The sequence below is a fragment of the Hydra viridissima genome, unplaced genomic scaffold, assembly GCF_058129835.1.
Source record: "Hydra viridissima isolate aposymbiotic clone 2 unplaced genomic scaffold, HvirCarnegie_v1 scaffold_8, whole genome shotgun sequence".
Taxonomy (NCBI): Eukaryota; Metazoa; Cnidaria; class Hydrozoa; order Anthoathecata; family Hydridae; genus Hydra; species Hydra viridissima.
This window is the reverse complement of record NW_028324307.1, coordinates 7,795,382-7,821,571: the sequence shown is the minus strand read 5'-3', so window position 1 is coordinate 7,821,571 and position 26,190 is coordinate 7,795,382. Positions and strand designations below refer to the sequence as shown.

General features: G+C 30.0%; 4 protein-coding genes and 2 pseudogenes across 4 annotated transcripts; all 6 read left to right on the top strand.

The window, feature by feature from the left end:
- The first annotated feature begins 1,444 nt into the window (after positions 1–1,444).
- Positions 1,445–4,477, top strand: LOC149884837 (uncharacterized). The gene has a single exon (XM_090095788.1). It carries the CDS (start codon positions 2,210–2,212, stop codon positions 4,280–4,282), a length of 2,073 nt encoding a protein of 690 aa, XP_089951914.1. The 5' UTR covers positions 1,445–2,209; the 3' UTR covers positions 4,283–4,477.
- Positions 4,478–4,576: 99 nt separating this feature from the next.
- Positions 4,577–7,917, top strand: LOC149884836 (uncharacterized). Its single transcript, XM_090095795.1, has 8 exons — positions 4,577–4,870; positions 4,968–5,085; positions 5,284–5,361; positions 5,475–5,576; positions 6,103–6,215; positions 6,507–6,760; positions 7,207–7,366; positions 7,501–7,917. Exons 1-8 carry the CDS (start codon positions 4,639–4,641, stop codon positions 7,653–7,655), a joined length of 1,212 nt encoding a protein of 403 aa, XP_089951921.1. The 5' UTR covers positions 4,577–4,638; the 3' UTR covers positions 7,656–7,917.
- Positions 7,918–9,692: 1,775 nt separating this feature from the next.
- Positions 9,693–11,573, top strand: LOC149884835 (uncharacterized). Its single transcript, XM_090095796.1, has one exon. It carries the CDS (start codon positions 10,484–10,486, stop codon positions 11,510–11,512), a length of 1,029 nt encoding a protein of 342 aa, XP_089951922.1. The 5' UTR covers positions 9,693–10,483; the 3' UTR covers positions 11,513–11,573.
- A 4,433-nt stretch (positions 11,574–16,006) lies between these two features.
- LOC145196226 (uncharacterized) lies at positions 16,007–16,948 on the top strand. The gene has a single exon (XM_080073534.2). The coding sequence runs from the start codon at positions 16,007–16,009 to the stop codon at positions 16,946–16,948; it is 942 nt and encodes a 313-aa protein (XP_079929660.2).
- Positions 16,949–17,929: 981 nt separating this feature from the next.
- Positions 17,930–20,010, top strand: LOC149884834 (uncharacterized; annotated as a pseudogene).
- Positions 20,011–23,346: 3,336 nt separating this feature from the next.
- LOC149884833 (uncharacterized) lies at positions 23,347–25,528 on the top strand (annotated as a pseudogene).
- The last annotated feature ends 662 nt before the right edge of the window (positions 25,529–26,190 follow it).

Here is a 26,190-nt window from a genome sequence, read left to right as displayed (position 1 = left end):
CCTGATCGAGAATATTCCACGTAAGGATGGGTTCTAAACCTTTACTTTTGCACTCCCATACAAATTTAGAAAGTTCAGTGGAGTTTGCTTTACTTTCATAATATGCTTATACCATCTGTCTTTAAAGGTTTTTTCAGTGAGCCCAATATAATAATGCCCCTTTTCTTGCTGCTGAGTTTTAACATTGCAAATGAATCGATGTATACAAAAACGTTCTAAGTCATTAAATAGTTTTTATGACTTAGAACGTTTTTGTATACATCGATTCAAATATAAATAAGGTTTTTCTTAAGGCATTTTCCATTTAGTGGGCATGCAGCGGTTTGTCGGCAATTGCATGATTGGCTATTATTGTCAGTAGAATTAGATAGAATTCTTTTGTTATGAGCAGTAATAATTTTCTTAATATTTGGAAGGCAGCTGTAACTAACTTTTAAGTTGTTCCGGTTAAAAAGCTTGTGAAATTTATGGTTTTTAGGAAAGCATTTATCAACTAAACCCAAAAATATCTTTGCTACGTTTGTTCTAACGTTCAGTGAAAACGGAGGGTTAAACCAAATAACTTAATGCCTTAGATTGAAGCTATATTGCAAAAACTGAAAGTAGAAATCATGTGCATAAAATGCTTCAGGTTCCATTTCTTTTATAAATGAATTTATTCCAAATCTGAAACATTATTGTTAATAACAATTATAACAAGTAATATAAAATCATGCAATATATCTTTTAAAGATGCATTTTTCTTTTTTAGAAAAACTCGATGCTAAAGTTATGTAATTCTATTCCAAAGCTTGTTTATGATGAAGGATTCTCTGGGACAAGTCTGCTCAAGAAAGCAGTCAAAATCATTACAAAACATAAACTACCCAGCCAACCAAAACATATGGGTACCGTATGGGATTTGTCCGGTAATCTGGTATGGGATACATAGGGGCTTTTTTCGCGGGATCTGTCTGGGACCCGTATGGGAAATAAATAAAAAATTGATATTGAGGCAGATTTGAAAAAGTAATATTTAAAATTAAAATGATTTGGCGCTTACCGCTCTGCAATATGTGTTATTTCTTATTTCTTTTGTTGTATTTTGTTTAAAGTTATCATATTCATAAATTGCTTATGCAATTGTTCATGATTGCATTAATTCTTTTCTTTTACATTTGCAAATAATTTTCTGCAAAAAATGTTTACGGTTTATGTATCGTAAATATGAATAAATATGTATAAAAGAAAATTGAAAATAATGATATCAATTATATATTATATTTAATATCAAATATAATATTATATATTATATTTAAGTTTTTGTTTTGTTTTGCTGGAAGACTTCCAGCAAAACAAAACAAAAACTCAAAAAAAGGATAAAGTAAAACAATTGTTAATAATAATATTAAATTGCATTGAGGCTAAACAACTTCCAGGCTGGAAGTTGTTAAGTCTTAATGATGGCCTTGAGAAGATTAAGTACTAAATATTTTCTGTTGATTTATAAAAAAAGGTTTTTTTGTTATACATCAAACGTTTTTTTAATAAAAATGATGTTGTATAGAAAAATTGGAATATAAAACAAAGTGTTACACGATATGTAGATTATATTACAATTTTTTTTTGCAATAATATGCAAATGTAAGTATAACTAAATAAAAACTTCAGTCATTAAAAATACTTTTTTATTTTTTACTTATATTTGAATATCATTTTCATCATACATTAAATTGTTTGTTATGGAATTTTTAACATTTAGTGAAATTTATTGATCAGACAATAAAAGTATTATAACTCTTTTAAATTTTCATTATTATGTTTGAACAATTTTATAAGATTAATATAAAAAAAGGATTCGCGTTTCATAATTTATTATGAAACAAAAATATCTTTTCCACATATTTATATAATGGAAATATATTTTTTTAAATCTACACAGTTTCAGATTTCAATAATGTAAAAAGTACCACCCACCCTTGCTTTATGTATAAATAAACAATTTTACCTTTTCAAAAATTGCAATCTTGGTAAAAAAAGAAATTTTAAAAAAAAAATGCTTTAAGTGATTTCCTATAACTTATAAAATTTATTATTCACATATAGTGCTACAATAAAAAAATAAAAAATTTTGAAAGTTTGATTTACCCTACTGTGTAATTAACTATAATTTTTATCATTTAGAAATTTAAATTCAAAGTATAATATTTTTATAGCTTATTTATTTGGAATGAGTTATTTTTATTCAAAACGTACAAAAAACCGAAAGATAGCTGTTGCGGTTTCAAAAATATTGAGTAGTGCATGTGTGAATATACCTAACTTGGATGTATCAACCTCACATTTTTCTCAAGCAAATAATGATAATTTACCAATAAATATGGTAAAAATGTCAAGTTCAAAAGATCCAATTAATTTGCCAATATTTGATAATAATGACCCCAATAGTCAGCTTGATGATTTATATAACACTGAAGAATATAATGACTTTCCAGAATGGGCAACTCAAATTTATGATGACAGTGATGAGGAGAATAATGACTTCACTGAAGAACTCAATGAAAGTGAGACTTTGAAAGATAAGTTAGTTTCTTGGGCAGTAAAATTTAACATTTCCCAGACAGCATGTAGCAATTTGCTTGGGTTTTTAAACCAGCTACATCCTGATTTGCCAAAAGATGCAAGATCTTTGCTTAGTACTCGAAGAAGTGTAAACATTCGAAATGTTGCTGGTGGGGAATATTTTTATTTTAGCCTACAGTATTGGCTGTCTATTTTTACCGAAAGGTATCCTCTCAATAATGATATAAATCAATTAGATTTGCATATTAATATAGATGGTGTGCCAATTTTCAAAAGCTCAACAAATAGTTTGTGGCCTATACTTTGCTTGGTTAAAAATACTGGATGGTGTCCATTTCCGATTGCCGTTTATTTTAGTAAAAGCAAACCAACTTCCCTTGATGATTATATGGAAGATTTAGTTTCGGAAATGACTATGCTAGAGAAGACAGGGTTTGAAAAAAATAACAAATATTACTCTATCAAATTAAAAGCAGTTATTTGTGATGCACCAGCGCGAGCTTTTATAAAGTGCATTAAACCTCACAACAGTTATAATTCCTGTGAAAGGTGTGTACAAACTGGAGAATGGCTTGGGAAAGTTGTTATGCCTAATCTATTTGCTGTTTTGCGAACTGATAGTGATTTCCGAAATAAAAAAGACCCTGCTCATCATTGTTCCTCGTTCATATCTCCTGTATTACATTTAAATATAGGCTTGGTTAGTGGATTTCCTCTAGATTATATGCATTTGGTCTGTTTAGGAGTTGTACGAAGAATTATAAATCAATGGATACACAGCTTGTCTGTTCATAGATTATCAAGGGCAGCAATAGATTTGATATCTGATAAACTTGTTGCAATTAAATATTATACTCCTCGAGAGTTTGCACGAAAGCCTAGATCACTCTCTGAATATAAACATTGGAAGGCTACAGAACTTAGGGAATTTCTATTATATTCTGGTGTTGTTGTTTTAAAAGGCATTTTGCCTAAAGAGTTGTATATTAATTTTCTGTGTCTGTCAGTAGCTATTAGAATACTTATTAGCCCATCCTTATGTAACATCTATGTAGATTATTCTGAACAACTGTTAAAGTACTTTGTGTCAAATTTTTGCATGTTATATGGAAATGACCAGTGTGTATATAACGTCCATTCACTGATACACTTGTCAGATGATGTTCGGAGGTTCGGAGTGCTAGACAATGTTTCTTCGTTTCCTTTTGAAAGTTATTTAGGAAGACTTAAGAAGTTAATCCGTAGTCCACAGTCCCCTGTTACACAAATTGTATGTAGATTGTCAGAGGGCCACTTACAATACTCTGAAAAAAATGATGCTGATTTCACTGCTAAATTTAAAAAAAAACATTTCGATGGTCCAGTTCCATTGCCGTTACGCCACCTCTCACAATTTAAACAATATTTTGGTTCTCAGTTTATAGTTTGTAATGAAAATGGAAACAACTGCTTTGCAATAGACAACAAAGTTTGTTTAGTTAAAAATATTCTTGCTGGAAATGATTTAAACGACTCCGATGCTGTTGTTGTTTGTGTAGAGTTTGATCGTCAGGAGCCGTTTTTTACAGATCCACTTGACTCATCTTTACTGTCAATTTTCTATGTTGAAAAACTTTCATACCTTGTAAAAGTTTATTCATTGAGAAAATTAAGAATGAAATATTTTCTGCTGCCGCATAAAAATGGTTTTGTTGTAATCCCTCAAATGCACTTCCACTAAAGCGGATTTTTGTCCGAAAAAACTTGGTTTTAAATTACAAATGTCTCATGTATTAATGTAAACAGTTACTATAAATAGTATTTAATAATAGTGTTGTATTATTACATTTTCAATGGCATATTTTATTTTTATGTTTTTGTGAATATTGTACTTTTCTTTTTCTATTTTCAAGTTATCTGCGTGTTATTTTACAAATAATTCAAACTATTAAAAAAATATAAAGTATTTATTAATAAAAAGCTAACTTTTATAAACTACTATTATTTCTATTTAATAAAAAATTCATAATTACTATAATTAAAAGTTTTAAAACATTTCTTATGTTATAACTTATAAAAATCTTATTTAGTTAAAATATGTTTGCAATTGTTGCTTTTGAAAACACTTGCGAAACAGACTATGTTCCGTTGAAATGGCTTGAGGGAGTGGATGCTAGTAATGTCCAGTTAATGATATCAAATCACACATCAGTTAAGTGCTATTGGCCACCATTTAAGAATCCCAATACAATTTCTAAAGCTAAAAATAACAGCCATGATGCAGAGATAAATTGGCCAATTTACATGGCAAGGGTGCTGGGATTAGCTGGTAAATTTATTTTGCATATAGTTTATTTTCTACATTTATTGTACATTTGTATATGACCTTTTTTTTTACCAGTTTTTATTTTAAAACCAATTTTTAGACAGTTTAAACAATGCTCGTCAAAAAGCCAAAATGGCAGAAGACACATCCAGTTTAGAAAATGCATTTGAGGAGATGGAAGAAAGTTCTGGAACTGTCAAGAAAAACAAAAAAAGGCGGTAGGCATTTAATGACTTTTTTGTTTATCTATAATTATGAAAACTTTTTATTTTAAATAACCACAATAATTTTACTTAAAAAATTTATTTTATTTTTTTTAAATTGTCTTTTATTGTGTTGAAGTTAATAATATTAAAAAACGCTACATTTTTTTTTTAAAAAAGTCTTTTGTTTTTGTCATTTTTATATTGATGAAGAGTAACAAAGATTAGTTACGAGAAAGAAACAGAAAATGAGGAATCTGAAAATGATCAATTGTTTAATGTAGAACCAAAGTAATTTTTTTTTACAAAATTGCTCTATATGTTATTTGTTATATGGAAATTTATTTCATATTTGTTACCTGTAGGAACTAACATTATTAAAGATTATTTTTGTATTTTAAAAGAAAGAAGTTGTTGGTAAATTCTGCTCTTCTCATTCAAAAGCCACAGCAACCCTGCAAACTCCCATCAAACAGCAAATCCAGAGTTGGCGATCAGTTGTTACAGTGAGTTTCATTATTTGTGTACACACCAGGATTTATTTATATATAATTTAATATAATGTTCTTAAAAAATGGCATAGTAATTCATTTACAAGTTGTAAAAATTTGAATTGAACTTTTCATCAATTAATTTTCATTAAAAATATTAGGAAAAACAGCATACAGCAAGTATGGAGTCATGCGTGCTACATTGTAAATTAAACTTAAAGTATTCAATCTTCAAAATGATTACTGTATTTTTAGTAGCTTGCGTTAAAAAAAATTATCAAGTGTTTTTAGAAAAAATAAAATAGTGATATGGGGCCATCCATAAAAAATGTCATCAAAAAGGGGAGGGAGAGGGTCAATATTAAAAGGACCTCATGTCACTTGTGAGAAAAGGACGTCACTTCAAAGATTTTTTTAAATTTCTTTTGGAGGAGGGGGTCAGAAATCGACTTAAAAATGGTGGTATCCTTTATAATTGACCCCTATACTGATAACTAGAAAAAATATATGTATAATTAGCTTTTATTACCATTTTGATTAGTGATGAACATTCTAATGACTTCAACATATGGAATAGTGAACAATTTTCACCTCCTATTGCTTCAACTGCTGCAAGGGCAACATCATTGTCAATGTTAAGTTCTACTACTGCAGGTAATTCCCTATAGTAACTACTTAGTTAAATAGTATTCCAATATTAGTATTCCAATCTAATACTTGTATATCAGTATTTGTCATGTATTTATAGTTTTTTTGTTTTAAGTTGAGCAATTTCTTGAATGGGCTATATACAAAATTTTTTTTAACTTAAAAAAAAAAAAAGGTTTGCTTTTGAGTGCTACATTTTTAAACCTCAAGGTAATGGTTAAAGATTAGTAAAAGTTCTAATCTTTAACCGTGTTATTGCATGGTTTGTAGTAAGATTGTAATAATTTTTTTATTTAGGCTCCAGTTTATGTCAAACTGCTAACCTGCAATCAGTATTTAATTTAATAACAACTTTGGTTAGCAATGTCGAGGAGATTAAAAAAACTCTAAAGGTGCATACATCATTATTGCATTCTATTAAGCAAAAAATGCTAGTTAGTGAAGAATTAACATTTGATTTGCCTGAAGATATAAAGTTGCCACTGACATCTACAGCAGAAGTTGAAACATTAGAGGAAAAGTTGTGTTGTGTGGAGAAAAAAAAAATTCTTGTAAGTTTAAAATGATTTTTAAATTCAACATTCAATAATTACAAATAAAAAAACTCAAGTTTAGAAAGAATTAACTGCGTAAAATAGTTTGGGTTTAAGATTGGATGGCATGATATCATTATAAAAGCCATTAGGATGGGTTGAAATCTAATGTTGAAGTATTTATATCATATGAAACAATTCTGCTTCCTGACTGATAAAGATTTTAAACTTATTTTAGCCGCATCACTTACTACAAGATATTAAATTGTTAAATCTTGTTAAACTTTACTTAACTTGTGTCTTAAAATGTGTAAATTTAACGTTATATCAAAATTTTGCGATTAAAGATGTTGCTATGTTTGAGTGAGGGTGACTTGTTTAAAGGAAGTGTGATTAAACGTGACTTTACATGATTAAGAATGACAATTTTTTTTACATGTTTCATTACATGTTATTTCTTTTAGGCAAAACATATATCAGACATTGGAGGCGAGGATCTACTTAATTTCGTCATGAGAGCGATGCCAGTTTTAGTTGATGGTCAGCTTGCTCGCCAATTTAATTTGACAGGGCAGAAGGGAAAGAAATCGTTTAAAGCACTATTGCTTTGTCAAGTTTTTTTTAGTAAGTAGTATAAGTTCATGCATTATGCAGCATGTCCCTATAGGGAGATGCTGCATATGATCACTTACTAAAAGATATTAAATTGTTAAAGATTATTTATTACTTTAATACAGTGTTGTTTTATTTGATTATAGATGCTGTGAAACTAAACCCAAATACAAATCAAATCAATAATAAAGATATTGAAACAGAATTATCAAAATGGTTTTCTAACGCAAGAGATCGGGGTCCTGACGGTCGCCGATACACAATTACGAAAACTACAATGAGGGCTCCCAGTTCAGATTGATGGACACAAAAAACAACGTCTTTAAAGAACTGTTTTTGTTTACTCTTTATTTTTTAAGTTTAGAAAAAGTTCACCAAAATCGGAAGTATTTTATGTAAAAATTCCTTTTTTTATAAATTCTTTCAAATATCCAGCTGAATGGCGTAATCAATGATTTTAATATTATTTTTAATTTTTACCTACATCCATTTGTAAATTTTACATGTTAATAATTATTAACATGTAAATCGTTTAACGTTTAAACGATAAAAAGTATAGAGTTTATAATTTTTATTGATTACGTACAGGCGAATTTAAAAATGAATTGTTTATAAATTATGTATTAAAACACGTTTTGTATATAAACCGTGTGCGACAAAGTAGAGAAAAAAAAATCGGAAAACTACGGGACCTTCACGGTCAACCCTGTGAAATAACAGATAGCCTATTAGGAATCGTAAGGGCGAAAAAATTGTATGTTTAAAGGATCCTTACGGGCATCCCAGAAGGCAACCGTGTGAAATACCAGAAATGCCTACATGGGAACCATAAGGGCAAAAAAACGGTAAACATATGGGACCCTTATGGGCATCCCAGCGGGCAACCCTTATGGTTCCCAGATGGGACCCTGGGACAACTCCCGCTGGGATCCCTTAGGGATACCCGTATGGGTCCCTTATATACGCCCGTATGGGTCCCTTATGGGACCCATACTTGTTGGTTGGCTGGGTACATTTTCATAAATTTTCTGCATGTTATAGCATATTCTACTCAAAAAATGTAATGACAACAGAAATATTCAATGAACTTAATAAGTTTTATTTGATTTTTTTCTTTCTGTTTATAATGAGTTTTTTAAAGCACTTTGGAATTTTATTGTGTTTATAGTTATTGAGGTTGAAGAGTATACTGAAACTACAACAATGACTAGCAAGATAATTTTGTTGATTTATTATGATTTAACTTATAAAGCTGGGATTACAAGTACAACATGATTCATGTTGCTATCAATTTTTCTTTAGAAAAAAATATTGTTGAACTGATGCATTTTTATTGCACAACTTGGCCTAAGGTTTTAGTGCCTCCGAAGTTACACATGCTGGAAGATCACGCTATTCCATTTTTGATAAAATGGGGCGTTGGCTTTGGATTTTTTGACGAAAAAGGTGGAGAATCAATTTATCTTGGGTTCATAAAATTTAAAGCGTATTTATCAATCTATCCCTTACCCAACAAAGCGGTTAAAAAGCATCCTAAAATTTCATCAGAAAACTAATCCTAAAAGTAGAGTCTTAATTCCAGAATCACGAAAAAGAAAGAGAAAAAACGAAAATTGTCACAGTTAAAAACACTTTTGGCAACAGCATTTTAAATTTCTTAAAAATATATAGTTCCTTTTTTTCTTTTTTTTGTCTCTACTAAAAGCAAATAAAATGTAGTAATAATGGTCAATAAGGTAATGCAGAAAAGAGCCTTTTTTGTCCATTAAAAAAATTGAATGCTAAGAACAGCCATAAGAAATAGATAAAAGAAGGTCTTCTCAAACTTTTTCAAGAAATTTGGTTAGATTTCCACGATTAAAAACCTAGAACTTAGGGTCCAAAAATGTAAACAAATCATGTGTAGTTAACCAGCCATCTTTCTCAACAACAAATATTAACGAACGTTTAGCTGTTCCTTCTCTTGTTTTAAGTGTTTTAGTACACAACCGGGTTATCCTTAAACTAATTTAAATTAACACAGCAACAAAAAAATTTATTTATATTGGAAAATATTCAATTACTTGGTTTCCAGAGAAAAATTATTTTCGTTGCTAAGGGCCGTAACCATTTTGAAAGCGTTGATTTTTTTCCGTAAAATTTGCGCATGCGTACAATAACATTGCGCTTCCAAACGACCGTGAAGTATCGCTCAAAAGGCGATCAAAGTCCACTTGCTAATTTAATTTAAATGATGCGGAAATTATTCCGGTAGTAAAGACCAATTTCAAATGTTTACAAAATATTCAATCCCGTGGACATGCGAACTAAACTGGCAATAATAATAAAATGCAAGTTTCCTAAATGTTTATAGCAGAGTGTTTAAAAACATAAACACTCTTCAATAAACATTTAGGAAACTTGCATTTTATTATTATTTCACCTAAAATTACAGCTCTAGATACGTCTGTAAGTTATTTTTAAAAAATGCCTGATAGTTGCTGTGTAGTAGGATGTACAAATAGAAGAAGTTTTACAAAGTTTTTAAGTTTTTACCGCATTCCAAATGGTCATTCCACAAAAGAATTTAACAGACGACAACTTTGGTTGAATGCTCTTCATAGAGAAAACTGGCCTGATAAAATGATAAAAAATGCTCGTGTATGCAGCAAACACTTTGTTTCAGGTTATTTTTAGCTCCGATTTGTTCATTTTTATTCAACATAATTTTTTATATTTATATCTAAGTGTGAGTGCAGTGGTAAAATTAACACAAATAGTATTATTAAAAATGTTTGAGGTACACAGTCAACAGTATTTATAGTGATCACTAGTTCAACTTTAGTTTGCATTATACAGCTTTTTGTAATCATGTGTTCTCTCAAAGCTATTTAATTGTAACAATATAATGTTCATTTTATATTATTTATAAGTAAATGATCTGATGAACCTAATCATCCAGATTATGTACCTTCAGTTTTTATATACAAACCCAATAGTTTATGTCATAAACGATTGCAGCGATATCAAAGATACCAATCAAGAGAAAAGAAACAAAAATCATTTTTAGGAGATAATATTTTAAATGAACAATCAGCATATGTTTAAACTGAAGAATGCTATACAAAAAATATTGCTATTGAAGAATCTATGTTTTCTGAAAACGAGAAGTTTTCTGGAAATAGCACAGAAAAATCTGTGTCATTTAAAAGTGTTGGTATCCAATGTGATTTGAGCATGGAAGAGTTATTAAAAGAGGAAAATCAAAAATTAGTCATGGAATTACGTGATAGGAACATGGAAGTTTATATTTTAAGACAAGAAAATGAAGAACTTAAAAAAAGGGATTTGATTTTCAGCATTGAAAAAATAAAAGAAAACAATGCTCATTTAAATTTTTTTACAGGGCTACCAAATATGGCAACATTTGTATGGATTCTTTCTTTATTAACAAGGAAAAATGATGTAAAGCTTTGTTCATCTCGTTTATCAAAAGAAAACCATTTGTTAGTTATACTTATAAAGTTGCGACTTGGGTTGTTAAATAAAGATATTGCATTTTGTTTTAGTGTCTGTGAAAGTGTAATATCCAGAATTTTGAGAAATTGGTTACCAGCACTAGCCATTTGCTTACAACCCTTAATAAAATGGCCTAGTAAATGTGTAATAAGAAGTAAACTGCCAGAGTGTTTTATAAAGAAGTTTAGAAACTGTGTATGCATAATTGACTGGTCATGGTCAAATTATAAACACCACAATACAGTAAAATACTTAATTGGGATCAGTCCAATAGGTGCAATTACTTTTTTGCTTGGTGGTTGGGGAGGTCGAGTTTCAGACAAGGAGCAAACAAATCAATCTGGCTTTTTCAAATATATAAATTTTGGAGATTGCATTTTAGCAGACAGGGGATTCTTCATTAAAGATGAGCTTGCAGAAAAAGAAGCAAGTCTTTACATTCCAGCATTTTTAAAAGGAAAACAACAATTTAGTCCGCAAGAAATTGGAACTTCAAGGCAACTGTCAAATGTCAGAATACATGTTGAACACATTATTGGCAGAGTCAAACAATTTAGAATTTTACAAATCACTGTGCTGATCAGACAAATTGATCTGTTAGATGATATAATGGTTGTAATATCGGCCCTTGTGAATTTAAACAAAGGCATTATAAAGTGATACAATAATATTTTGCAGAATTGTATGAAATCTAAATCAGATAAAAAAACAACCTAATAAACCACATCTTTCTTTCTTTATCAATTTTATTGATAAATCTATTTACATTTTGTGTAGGAATATTTACATAAACTGTATTTATATATATAACTAAGGGTAGTTTTATTTTATCTATATAAAAACCAAAGGATGTTAACATCACAGAGCCCAACTAATGATTCATACAGCAATAATGTTGTAGAGCTGTTTACCTTGCAAATATGTTACAAGCCTTAGACTTTTTGTAGTGGGTAATTAAGAATCAAAAGGTGCATACTGTTCGTAATAAATAGCTTATTTTATTTAAATATTACATTCTTCTATTGTGTTATATTATTATATCTAATAAAAATATAATATGAATACATTATCATAACATAAATATTAGTTATTACTAAATGGTACTTTTAGAAATAAAATAATAGTAATTAACTCCTGCATTGAGGACAGAACCAGGAACCTTTTGGTTTCCTTGTAACATATACACATGAGTAATGAAACCATTTTTTATTTCAAATTGGGTTTTAAATATTCATTTTTTATTTATTGATAATTGATTTTAATATTTTAAATAATTATGTTTATCTAGTAAAAGTAAATGTTGACTGTAGTTTAGGGCAAAGTGACCTAATAATGACCGGGTCTTATTAAGAGCCAAAATTGGGTCAGCTTTTGTTACATTTATTTACTTGGCGGGACATTTACCTAGCTGATTAATATTATTTCGTGTCTCTTTGATATATCTATGTTTTATTTGAGCTTTTGTGAATTTTTCTGTTAGTCTTGATTTTTTAGAAAACTTATTTTTGTCAAGGTAGAAGTAAATATTTTACACCGGCGGTAGTCATTTTTGTTTTTTTCAAGCAACTTTGAGACGCATTTAACGAAGTATTCCTTCGTGTACGGCTTTATGATATATTTTGATCTGTTTTGTTAGTTTATTATGTTTATGTAAACTGTTTTATTTGTCAACACACGAAAGGAAGGAGCATAAATGTAGCCCAAACTCAAAGATCTCAAATAGTCTTATTAATAGCCACTCGTTTGACCAAATAAGAGCCGTGGCGGCGCTACTGCAGTTTCTCCCCCCCCCCCCCCTTTTTTTTATGATTGATTATGATAGAGAATTTTATGCTGATTCAGAAAAATATAAAAACATGGACCTGAAAATCAACGGAAAGTACTCTAATTCGAAGTCAAAGTTGTAAAAAATCCCACTAAAATCCCTAATATTCGCCATTTTTCAAGATTGTTAACGAAAATTAATTACCGTTGCTTTGCGCAATAAATAGACCTGGTTTCTATCAGCATTTTAAAATGTTACAATGAAATTGAATCAATTGAAAATTTCAAAGAAAGATCGAATTTAGAACGTGAGAATGTAGACAAATCGGTAAATAATGATCGTATCATAAAATGGTTAAGACGGCGTAAGGGTTGTATATTTAAAACTTTAAATTTGAAAACCCTTTAAGAATTAAATTTTGAAAATTTTTCTATTAGGAAAAAATTAAGCAACAAAATTTGTTAATTTAAAAAAAATTTATTTAAAACTGTAAACTTCTTCTTTGAAAGTTGTTTTTTTTATTTACACTTTTATATAACCCCTGTTTTAACATATATATCGATGGCTCCGCGCAAAATCGGACTATCTGCAATCTCCGCCAAAAACAAAATTGGCATATCTGCAATCTCCGCGTAAAACAAAATTGGACTATCTGCATTTTCCGCCAGCTTTATTTTTGAACTATCTGCATTCTCCGGGCATAGTCATAAAATACATTGTTATGTTAATACATAGTCATAAAATACATATCATGACTATGCTCCGGGCGTTCAAAGTTTTTATTGCATGAAATTATGCGCCTTGTCAAAATGTGATTTCACTACAAATGGCAGATCTCATGAAATAAGTTGTTAATAAGAAGACAGTAATTGCATTATTCTCCATCTATTCCTGAGATATAAACCTGTTTAAGTTTTAACACAAAGTTTCGCTTGCCACATTTGATTTTGTTTAGAAGTAATTATTTTAAATAGTTATATGACATGGTATGTTAATGCAAATGAAAAATTTACAATATTTTTAGAACATCATTTTAGCAGCTAAAATAAGAACAGTCTGCATCTACTTTAATCTCAAGTCTGAACTTAGTAAGCGTATACACATCATGAATTGATCAAAGTGTAGCTGATCGCAAAACCAATTTTATGTATTCAAATTTAATTTGAAATTAAAATGCTGCTGGATTAAGAAAACGTTTTACAGTTTTACGAGGCTTATTCGAAACATTGTTTGGTGTTTTTCAAGTTTGTCTATTTTCAACAGAAAAGAAAGAAAGTAGTGTTACTGTGTTATCTATGTTATATAGGTATACTATATAGCATATAGCAGCCAGTCATATTTTGGTTAAATGTGAAAATAACAAGTTGGTTTGTTTAGCTTACAAAATTAATTAATTCAAGTGTATTATTGCTATCGTCAAATAAAATATGTTAGATCTTAAAAATATGTTAGGACTACAAAATTATAGATGTTTTTAGATAAGTTGTGTTTGTATGTTAAATTATAATTTCTAAAGTTAAAAATTACCTAAATGTGACTATAATTTAAATTCAAGTAATTAATATTGTCTATTACAAATGTGATAATTTATTATATTGGGTATACTGTAAAAGTAATAAAAGCCTGATATTCAGATCAATGTGCAAGTTAAGGATATGTTTATTTAAAACAGCAGTTTTTTGTTATTTTGTAATTATTCTTTTATAGAAAAAATACAGCTATTTTTGATTGTATTAGTTATTACTATCATAGTAAAAAAATTACAACCCTTTTTTATATATCATTACATCCCAAAGTCTTGGATATGTAAAAATTATCAAATATAATTGGACCAAAATTGTTTGATCATCACTGCAGTTGAGGTGACGTCTGATTAAACCAATGTTTAATGGTTAAGAGCTCAAATCCAACTGAACCTAAGGTTCAGTTTGATTTTGATCCTAATTATTGATAAACCAAGTTTAAGAAAAGTTGGAAACCATAACGTTTAATACTCATGCATGAGTTTCTAACTAGTTTGTGTTCAGTTAAGTGGCATCTCCAAAAAAGAATGGTTTTAAGTAGACAACAAAGAAAACTCCACATAGTTTGATTGCTTAATGAACAAAAATAGGTTAATTACAATAATTTTGTTAGTTACGATCTAGGTTACAATATATATATATATTATATATATATATATATATATATATATATATATATATATATATATATATATATATATATATATATGTATATATACATATTTATAAATGCGTGTGTGTATATATATGTGAATATATAAATATATGTATGTATATATATATATACATATATATATATACATACATATATTTATATATACACGTATAGATATATATATATATATATATATATATATATATATATATATATATATATATATATATATATATATATATATATCACACAGGGTGTCTGCCAATATTATAAGTTGGATTTCCCTAGCTTTTCCCTGATATTTACCTATTTCTCGTTTAGAAAAATGCTCTTCAACTGCAAAAATATAAACAATAATACAACCCACATTAAATATATCAAGAGAAGTTCATAAAACTATCTGCCAAATAAACTTTTAGATTACGTGAACTATATACAACTTATTTAAGTTATATAAGTTTGATAAAGACTCATCTTTCCTGATTTTTTTAAAATTTAACCTAATTTCTCTGATAATCCCCTGATTTTTTTGAAGATATCCGAATTCCCTGGCATTTACCTGATTTCGCAGACATCCTGTATATATTTATATGCAGATCTTGTGTATAAAGACCACTTAGCAACATTGCAACATAACATAACAAGAATTTAATTTGATCTAAACTTATTAGTCACAACAACAAGGCTAAATAAAATTGACAAAAAATGTATGATGAATTTAGCAATTAGTATGTAACATAACAATGTTTTGTTACATATGCTATATTATTATTAACAATAACAAGTTATTTTTAACATATTTATCTTAACTAAAACTACTTGATTACTCACAAACTTAATCAAGTTATGATCAAGGTTTTGTGTTTAAATAATCGCTATTAATAAATGTTTAAATAATCGCTATTATTTAAAAAATTGTAGAATTTTATAAAAAACTTCAAATATTTAAAGAAACACCACCAAAATATTATGCACCCGAAAAACGCAGATAGTCCAAAAATGTATCTGGCAAAAATGCAGATAGTCCAATTTTGTTTTACGCGGAGATTGCAGATATGCCAATTTTGTTTTTGGCGGAGATTGCAGATATGCCAAATTTGTTTTCCGCGGAGATTGCAGATAGTCCGATTTTGCGCGGAGCCATCGATATATAATACGCAAATACCGACATAAAATTAACACTTTCAAAGAGTGATAAAGTACTAAGCAACATGGCTCTTCGAAGACCGATAATGAACGAATTTGATTCTCTTTCTCTAACAGAAATTGGAGCAAGATTTAAGTATAACTTAGAAGGTACTATTCGCTGGTGCAGAACTCATGGTTTACTGGCCGAAAGCATGAACTGTAGTGTATGTGGCGTTCCGTGCACACAGCAAGTAAAAAACAGCACGATCGATTTAGTAATTTGGAGATGTCCCGTTAAGCGCTGTAAAAGAACTATTAGTATTAGAAAAGGCAGTTTCTTCGAGAAATCGCATTTGCATTTATGGCAGGTTTTAGGCTTGACATACGTTTGGAGTAGAGGCGCAGGTAAAAGTCGAGGGTTCTCATTAAACGATATCAGGCAAGAACTCAGCATTGAATCTGATCACACCATTGTTGATTGGAATCAATATTGCAGAGACATTTGCGTTGAATATTTCATCAATAACCCTGACCCAATAGGCGGGCCTGGGTGCATTGTTGAAATTGATGAATCCGTTTTTTGTAAAAGAAAGAACCACGTTGGTCGCATAATTCCGCAGCAGTGGATATTTGGAGGTTACGAACCTGCAACCAAGAAAGGTTTCTTAATTCCAGTGCAAAATCGCGATGCTGCAACATTGCTTCCAATTATTCAACAGTGGATCCTTCCTGGCACTACTATCTGGAGCGATATGTGGGCAGCTTATAATGGTTTGCAGGGGCCTTTATATCAACACGGCACAGTTAACCACTCCTACAACTTCGTAGATCCGCAGACCGGAGTGACCACAAATCACGTGGAAGCTATGTGGTCTAGAGCTAAAGCGAAATTTAAATCTATGATGGGTTCAACTAATCGCGAGATGATTGGAGACTACCTATCAGAATTTATGTGGGCACAAAGGATTAACGAACATCGTTTTTTTCATTTTTGGGACCAAGTTGCAACAACATATCCTGTGTGATCAGCATGATTCTTATTGTGTGCATAGAGAACATTACTTGCATTTACAATTTATGCTCTAGTAAACCAAAAAAACGGCTATTTTCATAGCCACAAATTTGTTTAAAACATTTTTTCAAAGAACTTAGGTTAGGGAGGGTGAAGTTGGACAGTTTTTAATATTTACCACTCGTATTACCTGCTGGCAGTTTCTAAGTTAGTTAAAAAAAACAGTTAAAATCAATTTCTAAGTCAGGCATTTAGCCTACAAATCCATCGTTGTTAATACGTACTATATATAACATAAATCATAATTAAATTTTGATTGCAATAACCGCTGGTTTAAATACTGCAGGTTTAACTTGCGCAAATTGCGCAAGATAAACGTACTTTAACGACTTTTCAACGTAAAAACCATGTTGTCCACGTCCGGTTAAAATATTATTCACTTTTTGCTCTCAAAATGGCGAATATTAGGGATTTTAGTGGGATTTTTTACAACTTTGACTTCGAATTAGAGTACTTTCTGTTGATTTTCAGGTCCATGTTTTTATATTTTTCTGAATTAGCATAAAATTCTCTATCATAATCAATCATAAAAAAAGGGGGGGGGGGGAAGAGAAACTGCAGTAGCGCCAGCCGTGGCTCTTGTTAGATACTAACGTGGCTAATATTAGGATCTTAGTGTAATTTATACTGTATAAACACTATAAAGTAAAATTGATTTCCATTTTATTTCAAATACATCAGCTATTATATAAACATAACATATAGGCAAGTACTGATGTAACATTAATTTAGTATATAGCTAGTAAATATGTAAAATAGTAACTTATCTATACAATACATGTATATACTTATATATATATATATATATATATATATATATATATATATATATATATATATATATATATATATATATATATATATATATATATATATATATAAATATCATTTTTAAGTCTTATACTATATTTTAAAGCTTGTATATCATTTCTTTAAGTTGATTTTAATCATGGAAAGCACAAAAAGGAACAAGAAAATAAAAAATAAAACTGCCTCTAGTTTTAACTCAAAGTTTATCCAGAAAGTGACAAAGATTAAGAGATTTCAGTGGTCTAGTGTTGATATGAAAAATGCAATTGCAGCTGTTGAAAATAGTTCAATGTCACAACGAGAAGCTGCATTACAATTCAATGTTCCCCGGTCAACTCTTGGTAAATATTTTAGAGGAGATTCAGTTCTTGGTGTTAGACCTGGACCTAGTCCAATATTATCTAGCAATTTAGAGAACAAGTTAGTTGAATATGCAGCAACAAGGGCTACACTTGGATTTGGATTTGGAAAAAGACAATTTAAAAAATATGCTTCTGATTTCGCCATTAAACACAATTTAAAGTTTAAACATTCAACTCCTTCAGAAAAATGGTGGCGCTCATTCAATAAGCGACATAAAAATTTAGTTTTGCGAAAGCCTGAAGGTACTTCATCAGTTCGCCATCAATGCATGTCTGTTCCAAAAGTAGCAAAATATTTCTATTCACTTCATGAAGTTTTGCAGGAGACTCATGCACTTTTAAAGCCATCTTTGATTTGGAATATGGATGAGTCTGGGTTACAGATGGACTTTAAACCTCCAAAAATAATTGCAAAAAGAGGTACAAAACACCTTCAATCTCGTACAACAGGAAAACGTGAAACCATAACCATTATTGCTGCTATAAATGCTGCAGGTGATTTAGTGCCTCCACATTTAATAGCAAAAGGTAAAACGATTAGGTCTCTTCAATCTTTTAATACTACAGATGCACCTTCAGGCTCAAATTGGAGTTTTAGTGAAACAGGTTGGACAAAGCAAGGGATTGCTTATCTTTGGTTAACCAATACTTTCTTGCCTAACATAGGCAGAGATAAGCCACAAGTTCTCATAGTTGATGGTCACGATTCTCATAACTCAGTTGAATTATTGTCTGTTGCAATTGAAAATAATATTCATATTGTGGAAATGCCAGCACATTGTTCACATTGGCTCCAGCCTTTAGATCGAACAGTATTTGGTCCTCTTAAAACATATTACAATCAAATCTGTCATGAATTGATAAATGAATATCCTGGAGTTACTGTTGACAAGCCTAATTTTTGTGGTCTTTTCAAGAAAGCCTGGGACCAAGCCCTCACAGCTGATAACATTATTTCAGGGTTTCAATTGTGTGGCATATATCCATACAATCCATCTGCTATTCCAAGCACAGCTTACTTGCCTAATTCTGTCTATTCCATACAACAACTGCTTGATGGAAATGATCTGCTTGAATCAAGTTTGCAACCCATCAAAACTGACACTAGAATAACAACATCAGAAAATTTGATAGAAGTGGGAGTTGATTTTAAAATAGAATCAAGCACAAAGAAATCTGAAAATACGTCTGAATATAAAAAAACATATAACACTGATTTGGTAAATCTTTACAATAATACTACTTCTTTGGTTCGGGATACTTATTTAACACATGAGCAGTTTACAACTTTAAACTTCTGTATCCAGAATAGTTATGACATTCCAGATCCTTTGTGTAAAGTATATAAAGAATTCAAACTGAAAAAGAGTTCATGCATAAAGGATGTTTTTGAGATATTCCAGTGTCAAATGAAAACACAGATCTTCCTATTCCAATTCTAAACAAAACCATTGTTCAGTCAAATTCTATGCCAAATGAAATCACAGGCCAGCCTTGTTATTTGACCAATGAAACCCCCTCTCATTATAATCAGATTCCAAATGAAGCTATTGTTCAGCCTATTCTGACACCAATTCAGTCTTGTACAAAGGGTTCTGCTAATGATAGTGACATTGATATTTTGCCTTATCCAAAGATATATACTATCAAGTCAAAAGAAAATCGAAGAAAGGTTCAAAAATATTTTGTATTTACTTCACAAGAAGCTATGCAATCGAAATTGAATAATGAGGAAAAGAAAAAAAATAAAGTCAAAGCAGCTGAAAAAAAATATTAAAAAAGAAAAAAGAAAAAGAACAACAGAACAAAGAGACACAAAAGTTATCTTGAAAAGCTAATTTAGTTCAAGAGATTAATAGCAATTAAAAAATTTCTCAACTGATTTTTTATTTCCTATTTGATACACAAGCTAGATTCGAATAACAAATAAACACTCCGTTAAAGTACTGCTATAAACCAAGAAAAAAATATTTTTTAGCAAAACAGAGTATACTTTACTATACTCTTTTTACTAAAAAAATTTTTTTCTTAGTATCTAGTAGTTCCTAGTTCATTATTAGGCTATAATCATCTGATAAAATAATACTTTTTGATATATAAGCATTCTTAGATTTGTCAGTTATAGGTTATGTAAGTGGCTCATAATAGGTACCATTTCTCAATTTGCTGGCTACTATTTGGTCTACCCGGCCATTAATTGGTACGAAATTGAAATCTCTGTTTAAATACATTTTTCTCTGAATGAAGCATATTTTAGTACTAACTAGGACTTTTTTTAGGTAAAGCCGTTTGTCACAAATGTAACAGAGAAAAAATAAAAGCTCCGTTAGATTAAGGCATTCTTCAGGGCTATCAATAAGAAATTTATGGCCATTAATTGGGCACCTTGCCCTAACCGCTATTTTAATTTTGTTTTGCTTGCCAATATCCGCGCGCTTATTGTTTACATTGCTTATACGTCACTTGAAATTGGTCTAAAAGAATGTGGTAAAATAATTTGAAAACATTTAAAAATGGCAAAACAGTTTTTCTTTTTTCAAAAACAATTTTTTTTTAAGTACTAATACACTAATGTGCAATTTCAAAAGAGTACGAGGCAGCCATACATCCTGTGTAAAGTAGAAAAAGATGTGTATTTTTCCTTTTAATCGCAACGAGCTAGATAATTTAAACGAAATTTCACTTCATGTTTATCCAATAAAGTACTATGTGCTGTAAATATATCACACAAATGTGTTAACCTATTTTCGATTCATTCTATCAACTCTAATCAGATGTCAGATGAAGGTGTCAGATATATCAGTTAAAGAAGCAGAAGGTTCATTTTAGAAAGGTTTTATTCACTTTTTCTTTTTCCTTGTGACTTGTTATTGTTTTAATAAAGTTTTCATCTACTTTGAGCTAGCATAATTCATTTTATCTTACTTAATTTAAAATATTAGATCTATATTTACATCTCAAAAGTAATCAGTTTTTTCAGTATCCACAGTGCTGTTAAATTTGCTGCCCATTTAACCCCAAAGAATGTTGGAGTTGAAAAGTATATATAAAAGTATATATTCACAGGAAAAACATATTTTAGACTGTTAAAAAACAAACTTAGTTAAGAATATAATTTTTAGAGGCTTATTACTAATTTCAAAAAGTTAATAGATAATAGCTCTCCAGTTATTATATTTAATATAAAATAAGTAAAAAAACTTTATGTTAAAACACTTAAGCATTTAAATTTAAACTATGTTTAATGAAATCGCTTGCCTTGCTAGTTTGAATGCTCATAGTTTACTCCCACATATATTTTTTAGTTAGATATGGATTAATAATTTCTTTAAGTGACTTAAAATGCTAGTAAAAATTTGTTCAATGAATCGAAAATCATATTGTGAATTAAGTAGAAACAACATCTGATGAAACTGCAGGGTGACCACACATATCAGATTTGAAAAGATTTTATGTTTGGCCACCACTCATCTATCATCAATTTTGTTATGGAAATTTAAAGAAAAAAGTAAATACATTTGGATATTTCCTAAAACAAATCTTATTTTACAGTTTTTGCTAAATGTGCATAAATTTTCTAATTAAATGATTTTTTTAAGTGCGAAGTATTCACTTTCCAAGCTGAAATGGACTTTTGCGACCTATGTCCTATGTTGCTAATTTATTTCTTTAACCTTCTTATCTTTACTATTTGTAATTTAAATATGACATAGAATTGTAAATTTTACCGTAGAAACATAACTTTAATTTACATTATAATGTGTTTGTTTACAACTGAAAATATTATAAGATAATTATACAATAGAATAAATCTGTTACATAAAAATGTTACATAAGAATTAGTATGCTTCATAGCAAAACTGAAAAAGTTGGATTTGGAAGCATTTTATCCTCATTGTAAATCATATCAAAATAGAATAGCATGAATGCCTCCCAAAAAGTCAATTTATTTTGTAATTAAAAAACTGTTAGTTAAACCCAAAAATATTCGTAAAAAAATAACACTTAGGGTGTCTAAATAAACGCCAATATAACACATAAGTACAAAAAAAAATTGTTCTTATTATTGACCAAGCAATATATCTAAGAGACACAAAATGTCATCTTTTCTGGCACAGCAACCACTGGAAGACTTTTTCAGCCAACAATCCAAAAGACTGTTCTCTGTGAAAGTCACAGATAAAAACTTCACATTCTAAACATGGATTCAGAATAAATGTGTTTCAATGATAATAGAAATGCAATAATAATAGAAATAAGTTTATGCATTACAGGTATGTTAACATGATTTAATTATATGCAAAATAAAAATATAAACTAAACTTCTTGCATAAATACACACCAACAAAAATAGTTTTCAGAGCACGTATCTCAGCAGTGCAATAGTCAGTCATGCAATAAAGAGGTTGAAAGTCTTCATTCCAAGATTTATGATGGCAAGTGCTTCAGTTATTACTTCAAAAGTTTCACGTTCGCTCACAAAAGTAGCTACAATTTGATAATCAAGATTTGTTTTGACTACCAAGAAAAACAAAGGTAATGAATATCTTGTGGTCTTGTAAGTTGCATCCAAAAATACCACCTCATTCTCACATTTTTTTAACAGCTTTTTCTGCCAAAATACTTGGTATACAAACAGGAGCTCATCACTGGTATCCTTCTCTTTAGGTCGGAAAAAGATATTTACAGAGGCATCAGCTTTCTTCTATTCATTTATTTTGCTTTCCAAACGTTCCTGATCAATGATTGAGTGTCTGAAACATTAAAAAAGCAAGTCAACAAAAACAATTTAAACCAATTAGAGGATAAAAGAAGCACTGATTAATCCAAATATTTGAAAATCCCAAATATATAAAAAATTTGAACGCAGATAAGTGAAAAACTATACTTAATTATTGTCAGAAAAAATCACTAGAATAGCATACACAAATCAAGTTTGAAAAAAAAAATTAAAATGCCTAGCAGATTTCTTTCATTCTTTCGCGGCTATTTCATATACAAGCTTGTGAATCATTTAAAGCACTCAAGTTTAGCATAATTTGTATAATTTTGCATGAATAATTTTCGCATAATTAAGTATAGTTTGCAAGTGGACTTTGATCGCCTTTTGAGTGATACTTTTATCTGCTAACCGCAGCCATTTTCATTCAAATTCTATTTAATAAACGAAAATGGCTGTTGCTAGCTCATCGACTGCTGTCTTTGAACGAAATGAATTTTGCTGCCGTTGCTGGGAATTTTTTGGAGCGAGGTCCAAGTCTTAATACCCTGTAAATTCAACAATAGAAGATCTGATGAAGCTGTATATATATCCTGGGTATTCCCTTGTTGTAGTTGCTGTAACAAACTTGATCTTTCTTGCCAAGAGTTTGGGATGCATTAAAGCTGAACAAGTTGCTTCAGGTTTATTAAAAGATAAGATGAAAGCTGACTGCATTCCAAAAGGAGCAACTTTTTCTTTATCAACTGGTGGAAACCCATTGGTTGTAACTGTTGGATGTCCTGCCAACAAGGCAAATCGAAGAACAGTAAAACAAGTATCTTTACAGGCTATAAAAAACTTCAAGTAATATTGGAACTTTCTATTAACGACAATAAACAGTTAACATCTTCTCTTCGGAAAGGATTAGGGAATAAGACTGCTGTAGAACCTAATATTTTTAGCAAACTGAATGATCCTGAGGAATCCATATCACATTTTTATAATGTAGAAAAGGTAATTTATAAGTATTTATCACAAAAGTCCACTTTCAGAATGCTCTAACATTTTGTATGAATATATTTTATATGTAAAGAGAAAGAGATCCTCCACCATGGCTACACATACAAATATTGTAACTATATAATGTGTAACCATTATAAGTTAAGTAATTTTTTTTGTAAAATTAAGTGCAGCTAATATTAAATTGAATAATATATAAATTAGAAACTATTGTTATCTTTTTTGTGTAATATAGATTTAATTTTTTTGTGTTAAAGCTTTAATCCCTAACTTTTCCCAATCTGGAGATGCTTCTACAAGTCGTTAAATGTGAAGGCTATTTTTTAGTGTTTAGATAAATAATGACATTATTTAAATATTTTTACAGACAGTGAAGATGGAAAAGTTTCAAAGGATCTTGTGTATGTTCAAGAGACATCATCTTTCATACTGGATTTGATAAATCAACGTGCACTAGACCTTCATTCAGGATTTGTATGAATTTCAATGGATGGTGGAGGATCTTTTTGAAAGTTATAATCAATGTCTTTGATGCAAATGAAAGTACAAAGTCTGCAATTTACATGAATAGTGGTGTTCAGCGTTGTCAAATTCTTGCAATAGTTGAAGATATTCCTGATACAAACCATAACTTAACAATAATATTAGAAAAACTCAATTTGCAAGATGTCAAGTTTTTTTCAGCATTTGATTTAAAGTGTGCCAACGCTGTGTTTGGTCTGTCAGGCCATGCAGGAAAAAGAGCTTGCTTGTGGTGTAAAGGGTTGAGAAATGAAGAATGTGGAAAACTATGAACTCTTGGGAGTCTAGATTATTGGTATGAAAAATATGTTGCGGAAAATAACGCCAAGAAATCTAACATGCAACATTACATGAATGTGATATATCCAAGGGTTCTCTACCTAGAGGAGAATCCAGATACTCTAATCCAGCATTTAGTACCACCTCCTGAATTGCATCTTTTGATTGGAGTTGTATCTACTTTAGGATGTCTGCTTATGGATACTTGGCATGAATTTGATGATTGGCTGAAAACTAAAAATGTTCTTCAGAGAGGGTACCAAGGTAGAGGTTGGGATGGAAATAATTCCAACAAGATCTTGAAAAACCTGGATGAGCTTGATAAAGTGGTTACATCTCAGGTTCTTCAACTTAGAACTATAGTTCAGTGCATGAAAGACTTTAAAAAAATAAAGGATTCTTGTTTTGGTCGAACTCTTGAGTCAGATTAAAGGTTAGCATTTGCTAATTAAAAAACTCCTTCCTATCTACCCAAGATCTTGCACAGGTTCTAGGGGAAAAAATTTCAGAAAGTTGGAAGTTTCACATTTTGCTGTGTCATGTTCAGCCCTTTGTTGAATACCATAACTGTGTGGAGAAGCTATTCATTCTAAATTTAAGTCTACATGGAGTAGATTTAAACGTAAAGAAGGGCATACTCGACATGGAAAGCAACTGCTATCCTCTGTAGTTGACTTTAATGGAAGAAGAATTTAACATCAACTTTGATATGCAGCCCTAGAAACAAAAAGAAGTCAACAAGTCCAGGACAGTGACTATAATCCTGTCAAAATGGCTATTTTCATAGCCACAAAAATTTTTTTAAAATATTACAAATGGCTTGTTTTGTAATATCTCAAGAGCTCTAATTCACAAGAACAGCTTTCATTTTAGGCATGTATGTTTTTATAGTGTGCCACAAGATTCAGCGAAAAGTTAGGGGGGCGGAGAAACAAAAAAATCAATTTGCTCCTATTACATGTTTGAAAAGCTTTTTCAAATCCAATTGAAAAGGTTGCCAATAGTAATACCTACAATAGAATCTTCAAATAGTTAAGAAATCAACAAATGATTTTAATGGAAAAAGTGTTTAATTTGGTTATGATAATTATACGTGATAAATATATATAGAAACTTAAAAATTGATTTTTCCGACCTTAGCACGTAAACCAAACTTTAAAAATATTTTTCATTAACCATATACATTAATACTAAACTAAAAATAAAGGTTTGGATCGAGTGACACGACATAAAACCTGGCGGTCTCTTTGGTTCACAGTGCACTGGAAACATCTTACGAAGATCAAGAAAAATGAATTAGAGAATTGGAAAGTCAGTTAGCAAAATGCAAGGTAATAAGGAAGTCAATGTTTCAGCTACCAACAACATTTTAAGTTGGGTCACTATTATGGAGAAAAACCACAAGAACAATTGGTATTGGTCAATACCGCTGTTATTGTTTTAAGCATGTTTATGAGGGTCGTAAATCTATTAATTATAAATTGTCTTATTCCAAGAGTT

Excerpts from the sequence above, each read along its gene's own strand:
- LOC149884837 (XM_090095788.1), top strand. The coding sequence starts at position 2,210 with ATGAGTTATTTTTATTCAAAACGTACAAAAAACCGAAAGATAGCTGTT.
- LOC149884836 (XM_090095795.1), top strand. The coding sequence starts at position 4,639 with ATGTTTGCAATTGTTGCTTTTGAAAACACTTGCGAAACAGACTATGTT. Across the intron at positions 5,577-6,102 it reads GTTGGCGATCAGTTGTTACA|TGATGAACATTCTAATGACT; the intron begins GTGAGTTTCATT and ends CATTTTGATTAG. Across the intron at positions 7,367-7,500 it reads GCTTTGTCAAGTTTTTTTTA|ATGCTGTGAAACTAAACCCA; the intron begins GTAAGTAGTATA and ends ATTTGATTATAG.
- LOC149884835 (XM_090095796.1), top strand. The coding sequence starts at position 10,484 with ATGTTTTCTGAAAACGAGAAGTTTTCTGGAAATAGCACAGAAAAATCT.
- LOC145196226 (XM_080073534.2), top strand. The coding sequence starts at position 16,007 with ATGGCTCTTCGAAGACCGATAATGAACGAATTTGATTCTCTTTCTCTA.